This window comes from Gobius niger (genome assembly GCF_951799975.1).
Source record: "Gobius niger genome assembly, chromosome: 22".
Classification (NCBI taxonomy): Eukaryota; Metazoa; Chordata; class Actinopteri; order Gobiiformes; family Gobiidae; genus Gobius; species Gobius niger.
This window is the reverse complement of record NC_136873.1, coordinates 9,671,381-9,682,545: the sequence shown is the minus strand read 5'-3', so window position 1 is coordinate 9,682,545 and position 11,165 is coordinate 9,671,381. Positions and strand designations below refer to the sequence as shown.

Here is an 11,165-nt window from a genome sequence, read left to right as displayed (position 1 = left end):
GTATTATCCATAAAACCATATAGAGCCACTGTTATTAGAGAAAAAACATTTAAAACATTACAAATAAAATTCCAAAGGTTTTGAGGAAAAGAAAATATTAAAGATTCTAATGTAAAGTAATGTAAATCACATGTTGCAGCAGATACTGAGCATCAGTTAATACACACAAGGCATGAAGTGTTACATATATATTAAATATCATTATTAAAGGAACAATGTACAGAGATAATTATGCTCAAAGACAAAGGTTTTAATCAGTGGCTGCTTAGAGCAGATAATCAGGAAATTAGGAATTACTTTAATCTTTCTTTTTCAAAGCTAAACTTTTATCTCCATGTCTAGAATTACATTTAATCAAAATACTTTTCTGTATTTTGTCCTAAAACACAGAAAAGTGGTGTGTGGTTTTCCTCACACCTGTGAACCCGTGTTACCAAACATATGTCTTACTTTTCCGAAAAGGATATATTTAGCCTGTTCTTTTTTGTTTTTCACAAAGTCGGTACATTTCCTGAAGTAATTGGCTGCAGCCTTGTTCCTCTCGTCCATCCGCTCTCTCATTCTCTCCAGTGTTTGGACCTTCTCTGTGTCTCCGATCTCCTTCATCTTCTTCATCAGAAACTCCAGATGGACATAAGTGAAAACTGAGTCCACGTTCAGGGCGATCTGCTCCAGCTTCTCAATGATCTGACAGGCCTTGTCCAGATCCTGTTTTTTCTTTTGTTGAAATTTGGCCATTTCCTTCTCCAGATCCTCCACCAGGCTGGTCTTCTCCTCACTCTGGGCTTTGTTCTCATCGTATTTGGTCTTAATTTCCTCATAGGTCTTTTTCACGGTTCTGGTTTTGTCCACATATATCCAGTTCTCTTGAACATGAGCTTTCACTGAGCATTTTCCAGAGCAGGAGGTGCATTTTCCATCTTTCATGACTTCACACCAGGATGGACCCCAGGCCCAGGTGCATCCTGGGTAATGACAGTTCTCTTTACAGTTATTACAAGTGGTAGCTCGACCACTCTCAATTTTTTCTTTCCCTCTGTAGACCTCTTTTATATTTACAGTAAAGTCCTTGTTCTTCTTCATCTCTTCTTCATATTTTGTCAGTTCCACTTTGCTTTTGTTCATTGTTTTCTGCTTTATTTCTATTGTTCGAACTCTTTCCTCCAGGTTCTGGATACAGGCCGTGAGGCAGATTCTCTCCTTCATCACCTCCACGGTCGTCTTCAGGGACTGAGGAGGACGTTGTTTGAGAAACTCTGTGAAGTCTTTCATTCCATCCTCGGAGGTTTCAAAAGCAAACTCTGCAGCTCTTTCAGCTTTCTTGTTTTTTATATTTTTCTTTTGACAGTTGTTGAAGAGGAAGTAAACTGGTTCATTGTTCTCTTTTCTGGCAAATTTAACCTTTGCTTCATCTAAAGCTTGAAGAGCCAGTTTGGGTTCCCTTCCATCTGAGTGAGTCATCAAGGCCACGATGTTCTGCTCCATGTCTCTCCCAAACAGAGAAGTGACTGAGTTAAAGACATAGAACATTCTCTCGTCCAGTCTGTTCTCTGTGGCCTTCAGCACCAAACCCACTGCATCGATGGTCTTCACTCCATCAGGGATAGAGAACAGGTCCTTGAGTTTCTTAGTCACGATATCATCATATTCTATTCCTCTGGTGTCTCCGTATCCTGGAGTGTCGATGATGGTCAGAGAAAAAGGAACAGTTTTCCCCTCGAACCCAAACACTTCATAAACAGTCACAGCAGAGGTTTGAGTTTGTGTCTGAGGCCTGTTCTTCTCCTCTGGAACCATCTCAAACCAGACTTTATCTTCAAACTTCACCCCCATCACAAAGTTGACCAGGGCGTTGATGAGAGTGGACTTCCCTGACCCTGTGGCCCCCACCAGGAGGACGGTCTTATTCTCATGTTGTGGATCTTTGGTTCCAACAGTGATTCTCCTCAGGTTAGATTCTTCATTCAGATCCACTCTGTTGGTTCTCAGCTGGTAAAGAGCCGGAGGACCATCGTCTAATTTATCGCTCTCTGAGATGTACCTGGAGAAATCCCTCTCCTCTGTGGCCCTGCTGGATTAAGGATAGATTTTAGTGGGAAGCAACAACACATATTTTTGAGAGTGGTGAATATGCTTTTTCAAATCACATCGTCCCAGTCTGTCCTAATCTTTCTTTCGCACATCATTTCAATCTTACACAGGGAATTCAAACTGGTGTCTTGCTTAAACTGTTGATTTTGTGTTGCAGGCAGAGCTGCATAAACTTGGGCAAGCCTCCATCGGCCTCCAAATGTCCGCTGGACCTTCTCTGATGTGGGCTCTGGTCACTCAGACCCTGCTCTGGGTTCTATCCTGCTGTCCTTGGCTGTGGAGAGTTCTCCTGGGACACACTACAGCCGGTGAGCTTAAACTTAGCTTTAAAACCAAGGTCTAAACGGGCCAAATAGGGATGAAACTAGATTGAACCAGGGCCAGTAGTACAGCAGTGTCGACAAGAACTAAAACCAAAACCAAAACAAAGTGCTTATATTGTCTCTGTAATCAGTCACTAACCTCGTGTTTGTCGAGTCACAGTGTTGGGGGGTTCTGGATAGGCTGAGGTATTCATCCTGTGGATAAAAGTTATCAGAAAAATAACATTTAATGCTATGCAGACCTGCTACAGTGGGCTACTGTGGATATGATGCAAGCTCAGACAGAGGGGGATATTAGGTCAAAACAACTATATGACTGTGTGACATGTTAACATATTACAATTACAATACAATATATTTTACGGCAGTAAAAAGCCACTGACAGGGACTTCCGCCTCCGCCTAATGAAGTAGACACAGAGTTTGAGTAGCTCCGCTAAAACGTCCTTCTCTTGATCACCTAAATGAAGCTTGGCAACAAGACATTGAAATAAACATCACTGGATCTCAATGGACTAAAGGTCCTAAACGTCCACTCGTCTTCAGCTGTGCTCGTCATGGACGGCTCCAATTCAAATGTTGCGCCCCCAGGCCCCCAGGCTCCCTGCTTTCTTTTTGTATATTGTTGTTAGTGTGGCCTAAACCTGTTTTCTCACATGTAAATGTGCTGCTGTGGTCCTGGGCTGTGATTGGTGGAGTGCACTGGGGTCCTGGGCTGTGATTGGTGGAGTGCATTGTGGTCCTGGGCTGTGATTGGTGGAGTGCATTGTGGTCCTGGGCTGTGATTGGTGGAGTGCATTGTGGTCCTGGGCTGTGATTGGTGGAGTGCATTGTGGTCCTGGGCTGTGATTGGTGGAGTGCATTGGGGTCCTGGCTGCTGGTTGGGTCTCTGGCTTTGCTGCCGCCTGATTGGGGGAGCAGCTCAACACCTGGGGGAGCTCGTTAAAGCCACCTGTGCAGCCCCTCCTATAACGCCGGGCTCAGACCAAGCGGCAAAAAAACGCTTTCCGTCGCCCAGCTTGCTCTACTTCCTTGGCCAGCCCCCCTTGTGCAGGAGCGCGTGGAGGTGGGTTTGAGACGCAGCTTTTGCGCATGAGCCAATTACGCACAGGTGTCTGTCAGCGCTTGTTCTGTGGTTGGTGGAGCCGCCGCCGGAAATGGCTCTGTATTTGCATAGCGTTGACATTTTTTTAACGCTAGTCTCCGCTCCGGCCGCCCGTGTCTCGCCGCTCTCCTGTGGATTTCCGGAGGCTTCTTTCCGGTCGCCAGGCAGCAGAGGGAATGAATGGAAGCTCGCCGCTCTCCTCTCTTCCGCCGCTCTAGGTCTGAGCCCGGCGTAAGAGGACTCCATCGTGGCTCATTCAAGGCTGCTGGTCCTTGTGGCCAGTGCGCCATTTGTATTTGTGTCTGTGTCGCTTTGTGTCAGTAATGACTGTGTGTCCAGGGAACACTCATGTGTAGTTAGGCTGCTGGTCTTTGTGGCCAGGATGCCGTTTTGTGTTCTGTGTCTCTTCGTTGTTAATACTAACTTTTGTGTATTCAGAGACACTCGCTCCCTGTTGCCGTTAGTGTTGCGTCACTTTTTGGTATGTTTACGTTTATATGACACTCGTTGTCTAGTCATGACTTTGTTTGGTTTTGTTAGACCTGATTTTGTCTGTTTAGTTTAACCTTTTTGTACTTACTGTAAATAGCCTTTGTTCTTATGGTTATTTTTGCCACTCCTTTTATTCAATTACAACTTTATTTATCCATTTTACATCTTGGTTTTTGTTTCTTCCTTTACTAGCAGAGCCGGGTCGTAACATCAAAGTTCTGCACAGGCGACACCTTTCTAAAATGTTCCATGGGGTGAACACAGGAACAGGCTTCACAGGCTCACACTTTCTGGATGAGTAAATAGCTTCTGCTTCTCCTTTTTCATTTCCATTTCATTAATGCTTACTCTGATTGATTTAAAAAAATAAAATGCTGGGATATTTTAACAAACAACTGCTGGGTTATGGTTGGGTCATTTTGTTGGGTTATTTTCATAGAGTTGGGTTGTTTTTTTCTACCCAACAGTTGGGTCAATTTTGGGTCATTTCAGTCGACAATAAATCACAGAGATTTTCCCGCTCTCAGTATTTCTACCCAGCAGGTTGGGTCAAACCCACTGAGCTCAGCTGCTCCTCCACCTCCTCCACAGAAACTGCTCACAAAGGTATTTATACATGTTTTTATCTGATTACTTTGTCATTAAGACTCAGTATTTATCCAAATGAAACTGATTAGACACAGATATAATCAATGAATTTGGTCCTGGCTTCGTGTTTCACTAACACCTTGTTAGCATCTGTCATAGAAGAGAAAGAGGCTGTAGCGTAAAGACGATTCAACATAGAGGCGTGTGGTTCACTAATCCTGACAGAGGACACTTCACTCTCTGTCCCAGTTTTTATTTTGTGTAGATAAGGCAGGAGCTGATAAATGCCACACAAACTTTACAGGTAAGCAACAGTTTTATAATGATTGGAAATGTTCAATTCTGTATTTTATTCATTTGATCAAATCCAAACTTGTGTTAATGTGTGTCCTACAGAAAACAAACTCTCCTGAGCTCGTCCAACACCTCTGTCTGTCTGAACATCATCATCTGCATCACTGGACACCAGTCCCAGTATGTGCAGTATATTTATATAAAGTATAACATGAACCTTTATCGTTTTGGACCAGCCCTGTCCCTGCTGTGACTGAACTGTCCCCAGCCCTGGACCACAACACTCCTTCACACTTCTGTCTCTGCAAGATGCAGCCAGTACAACCCAGCTGCTGGGTTCATATAATAACTGCTGGGCCGGCCCGTTTGTGACCGTTAGGACTGGTTATTTTTAACCCAGCATTTCTTTTTATATAAAAATCCAAAACATTTACCATCCCGTCTGAAGTGAGCTCCGGTGAAAAGTCTAAGGGCTCTTCCATGCTATTTCTCCGTCTGTTGAAAGAAATTGTTAGTGGGTTTGGTTCATTCATCATTTCAGAAAGATAATCATGTTTTCATCTCATTCATCCTGGCCACAGAGGGACCCTCTTGTTCATGTTTTAGTTACAGTGGTGGTGGTGATGCAGGTAGATAACATGTCTTACTTTCTGCCCAGAGCAGGAGACGGTCTGTCTTGGTCTGAAGCCATGGGTCAGTGTTGAGCACCTGAAGCCTTGTGTTTCAACAGCCTGTTGTGGATCTAGAAGAACAATGTTCCATGTTTTAAAACTTTCTCTCAGTACGTTTATGATGGTCCTTGTTATTAACACACGGCAGTGATTGCTCTTTAAACATATGCTTTGTTTAGTTGTAGGAGTCTTGGCCAGGTGTTGAGATTTCCCTCCAACAAAGCCAAACTGAACAGTTCGGAGTGTCCTTTTATTGTAGACAGCCTAGGGCAGTACATGCAGTAATTATAAGGGATGTAATGATATATAAAGCTCACGATACCACACGATATCGATATTGATCTCACGCTACAATATTTCTGCGATATTGTGGAGAGGCTCACGGTAATGTGTTTATGATGATAATAATTATCTTTTCTTATTATCCGGCTCTTCACAACGTAAGCAGAAGCTCCGTTGATTTGAATGGGATTTCCCAACGTCCTCCCGGTCATTATTTCCTGATAAAGTTCCTCTGAGTTGGTGTTTTCATATCACTCCACACGTACGTAGCAGCGACACTATCTGTCCCGTCACTGAGAGAGAAGTCGGGGAATCGTGAGTCTGACTTTCAACTTTACCCAGAGATTCACCACCTCCTCCAACTGCACCTTCAGCTAAGTAGCTAGGCTAGCTGCTAGCCTCGCTGCTTCTAGCCTAGCAAAACGCTGCCGAGCAACGCGCAAACTTTGGGAACTATTTGTCGCGGAAGTCATTAAATAAACCTTTCGACCTTCATAAAAGTGTACGAAGTTTATGTTGTGTGTTCAGTTGCAAATGGCCGAATAATAAGCGGATCATGTAAAGAACTCTGGTCATTATCGGGAAAATAAGCACCTTCAGGGCGAAACAAGAGTCCGGTTCGCCCTGTTGGTGCTTATTTTCCCGATTAACAGGTTAACAGGTCAACCTGCAGCCAATGTCAGACATCAGGTCTGAAGAAATGGGTAAAGCCCACAAACCAAATGTTTGGAGACAAACAGAACGATCTCCAAAAGCAGAGACACTTAACACCTGCCATTACCAAACCAGTATGGCATGGTAAGTTATCAGGGAACAAGGTAAGTTATCGCAACTGCCTCCAAGCTCTGAAACAAAACATCTAGTCCACTGGACAGATGAACTTGGTGCTCCAGATGCACACTTGTAAATAAACAGGAAACACAGCTCCTGTTTGTAAATAGACACTAGCCAGTCTATTCAGTGTCAATAGCAATCACTAAAGTTTTTCAATAGCAACTCCTTCTCTAACCAAAGGGGGGAGCTACTTTAAACTTTTCACTAACCTCTGCTACCCTCTATGCATGCTGTCATAACTATTGAGGCTTGGTTTTCAGTTTGATTGCAGTTAAACTCTGGACAACAGAATACAATTCAATCAGCAGTCAGTTGTCAATGCTCAAGTATTGCTTAAGACTCTTCAATCCATTTTGCAAAATCTTTTGTAAAGGAAATCTTGGTGAACTCGCAGCCTTAGATATCAGCAACTCTAGAGACTTTGTTTTCCAATGGACCGCCTCAGTAAATTTAGCGCTTCTACCGCTTTTCCAAATGTATGTGTCAAACCTGAACCCTTAGGACTTAAGTGGTGCATAGTTGCACACAATGCAACACATATAGCTTCTAGCTAACATTGTAGCCACAGCAACAAACACGTAAGACTAAACCTAGTCTGTAAACACAGTAGCCTATTCCTACACACATCTAGCCTTTTCAATATTACGGCCCTCGCCTCTGGAACGACCTGCCGGAGGAGCTCAGGGCTGCAGAGAACGTTCAAGTTTTTAAGAAGAGGCTCAAGACCCGCCTTTTTAGCTTAGCCTTTAACTGACTAATCTATTTATAATTAGCTATTAGCTAATCTACTTATAATTAGCTTTTAACTAATCTATTTATAATCTTAATATATAAAATATATATGGGAGGTTGTGCCAGGCGTATTGTTTTAAATGTTGTATCTGTAAAGCACTTTGTGATACCTTTCGGTATGAAAAGCCTCGCCCACTCTCACCTTTAGGTCCTGGTCCAGCCTGAAGCCTCGCCCACACTCACCTTTAGGTCCTGGTCCAGCCTGAAGCCTCGCCCACTCTCACCTTTAGTGTCCTGGTCCAGCCTGAAGCCTCGCCCACTCTCACCTTTAGTGTCCTGGTCCAGCCTGAAGCCTCGCCCACACTCACCTTTAGTGTCCTGGTCCAGCCTGAAGCCTCGCCCACTCTCACCTTTAGTGTCCTGGTCCAGCCTGAAGCCTCGCCCACTCTCACCTTTAGCGTCCTGGTCCAGCCTGAAGCCTCGCCCACTCTCACCTTTAGCGTCCTGGTCCAGCCTGAAGCCTCGCCCACACTCACCTTTAGTGTCCTGGTCCAGCCTGAAGCCTCGCCCACTCTCACCTTTAGGTCCTGGTCCAGCCTGAAGCCTCGCCCACTCTCACCTTTAGTGTCCTGGTCCAGCCTGAAGCCTCGCCCACTCTCACCTTTAGCGTCCTGGTCCAGCCTGAAGCCTCGCCCACTCTCACCTTTAGTGTCCTGGTCCAGCCTGAAGCCTCGCCCACTCTCACCTTTAGGTCCTGGTCCAGCCTGAAGCCTCGCCCACACTCACCTTTAGTGTCCTGGTCCAGCCTGAAGCCTCGCCCACACTCACCTTTAGTGTCCTGGTCCAGCCTGAAGCCTCGCCCACTCTCACCTTTAGGTCCTGGTCCAGCCTGAAGCCTCGCCCACACTCACCTTTAGTGTCCTGGTCCAGCCTGAAGCCTCGCCCACTCTCACCTTTAGTGTCCTGGTCCAGCCTGAAGCCTCGCCCACACTCACCTTTAGTGTCCTGGTCCAGCCTGAAGCCTCGCCCACTCTCACCTTTAGTGTCCTGGTCCAGCCTGAAGCCTCGCCCACTCTCACCTTTAGCGTCCTGGTCCAGCCTGAAGCCTCGCCCACTCTCACCTTTAGCGTCCTGGTCCAGCCTGAAGCCTCGCCCACACTCACCTTTAGTGTCCTGGTCCAGCCTGAAGCCTCGCCCACTCTCACCTTTAGCGTCCTGGTCCAGCCTGAAGCCTCGCCCACTCTCACCTTTAGTGTCCTGGTCCAGCCTGAAGCCTCGCCCACTCTCACCTTTAGGTCCTGGTCCAGCCTGAAGCCTCGCCCACACTCACCTTTAGTGTCCTGGTCCAGCCTGAAGCCTCGCCCACACTCACCTTTAGTGTCCTGGTCCAGCCTGAAGCCTCGCCCACTCTCACCTTTAGGTCCTGGTCCAGCCTGAAGCCTCGCCCTCACTCACCTGTAGGTCCTGGTCCAGCCTGAAGCCTCGCCCACACTCACCTTTAGGTCCTGGTCCAGCCTGAAGCCTCGCCCACTCTCACCTTTAGGTCCTGGTCCAGCCTGAAGCCTCGCCCACTCTCACCTTTAGTGTCCTGGTCCAGCCTGAAGCCTCGCCCACACTCACCTTTAGGTCCTGGTCCAGCCTGAAGCCTCGCCCACACTCACCTTTAGGTCCTGGTCCAGCCTGAAGCCTCGCCCACTCTCACCTTTAGGTCCTGGTCCAGCCTGAAGCCTCGCCCACTCTCACCTTTAGGTCCTGGTCCAGCCTGAAGCCTCGCCCACACTCACCTTTAGGTCCTGGTCCAGCCTGAAGCCTCGCCCACACTCACCTTTAGGTCCTGGTCCAGCCTGAAGCCTCGCCCACTCTCACCTTTAGGTCCTGGTCCAGCCTGAAGCCTCGCCCACACTCACCTTTAGGTCCTGGTCCAGCCTGAAGCCTCGCCCACTCTCACCTTTAGTGTCCTGGTCCAGCCTGAAGCCTCGCCCACACTCACCTTTAGTGTCCTGGTCCAGCCTGAAGCCTCGCCCACTCTCACCTTTAGTGTCCTGGTCCAGCCTGAAGCCTCGCCCACTCTCACCTTTAGTGTCCTGGTCCAGCCTGAAGCCTCGCCCACACTCACCTTTAGTGTCCTGGTCCAGCCTGAAGCCTCGCCCACACTCACCTTTAGTGTCCTGGTCCAGCCTGAAGCCTCGCCCACTCTCACCTTTAGGTCCTGGTCCAGCCTGAAGCCTCGCCCACTCTCACCTTTAGGTCCTGGTCCAGCCTGAAGCCTCGCCCACACTCACCTTTAGGTCCTGGTCCAGCCTGAAGCCTCGCCCACTCTCACCTTTAGGTCCTGGTCCAGCCTGAAGCCTCGCCCACTCTCACCTTTAGGTCCTGGTCCAGCCTGAAGCCTCGCCCACTCTCACCTTTAGGTCCTGGTCCAGCCTGAAGCCTCGCCCACACTCACCTTTAGTGTCCTGGTCCAGCCTGAAGCCTCGCCCACTCTCACCTTTAGGTCCTGGTCCAGCCTGAAGCCTCGCCCACTCTCACCTTTAGGTCCTGGTCCAGCCTGAAGCCTCGCCCACACTCACCTTTAGGTCCTGGTCCAGCCTGAAGCCTCGCCCACTCTCACCTTTAGTGTCCTGGTCCAGCCTGAAGCCTCGCCCACTCTCACCTTTAGCCTCGGTTTTATAGTAAAAAAAAAAAGAAAAGCTACAATATTTTTAATGCCGTCAAAAAAGTGGAACAAAAAGCCACTAATGGAACAAAGCCTTCATTAGTGGCCATTATAGAATTTTAAAACTAGAGGGAGGTCCAGGTTTCCCTCATGGATCTCATAAACCGTCACCTCTGCTGTCTGACTCTGAGTCTGAAGAACTTTCTTATTGGCTTCACTTTGACCTTCGATAATTTCACACCAGACGTCGTCCGTCCACTCGGTGCCGATGGCAAAGTTAAACAGAGCGTTGATTATTGTCGACTTTCCACTTCCTGTTTCTCCCAGGAGCAAAATGGTTTTGTTTTCTGTGTTGAGCTTTTCAGCTCCGATTGTTTTCTTTAGGAAAGTTTCAATCTTCTGTGTTTTTGAGGGCAGAAAGTGAACTGAAGGATGTCCTTGGATGATCAGAGACGTCTCAAATATCAGATTCCTGTATTTCAGTGAGACATCACTGAATCTGAAATGAAAAGAAAGGGCTCTTCAACTTTATATCATTTTCATTTACCTAGACTGTGTTTAGTTGAAAGCATTTAGAGCAGGTGTCCAAGTACTAATGCCATTTTACGCAAATGATTAAAGAGGCCTTGGAACCCCTACATGTATTTACCTATTCCTTTAACAAATCGGGATGTGTACTGACTTTTCCCTAGTATCGAGCATTTAGCATTTTGGCAATACACTTGAATATGTTGCTGGTGCTATTTCTACCCAGTGGTTGTAGTAACCCATGTTGTTCCTCCTGAGAGTACTGAGTGAGGAAGGAAAGAGAGCTAAGCAGTTATTAGTGAACTGCTCCTGAAATAAGCAGCGCTGTAAAAAAAAGTGCCTGCACTGACCACACTGTGATATCTGTGAAACTTGGTGATGGTAGAGTGGTTGAGGCTCTAGGACTGGGCAACATCAAGCTAAAAATGACATTCAGAGTAAGTCCTGTTAAAAATGTCACAATGCATGATGTATGTTCCCAAATGATCTATGAATCTTTTCTCAGTGGGAGCTGCTGCCAGGAAAGGAAATACAGCGCAGTTCAAAAAGTCTCGCTGCTACATACGAGGA

The 11,165-nt window shown here is 46.8% G+C and overlaps 1 protein-coding gene across 1 annotated transcript; it reads right to left on the bottom strand.

Annotated features, from left to right (window-relative positions):
* Positions 1-411: 411 nt before the first annotated feature.
* Positions 412-5,374, bottom strand: LOC306981591 (uncharacterized protein; the record flags this gene model as incomplete). The annotated part of the gene is made up of 3 exons (XM_079581199.1): positions 412-2,068; positions 2,554-2,609; positions 5,327-5,374. The coding sequence occupies 3 exons, from the start codon at positions 5,372-5,374 to the stop codon at positions 412-414; spliced, it is 1,761 nt and encodes a 586-aa protein (XP_079437325.1).
* Between the last annotated feature and the right edge of the window lie 5,791 nt (positions 5,375-11,165).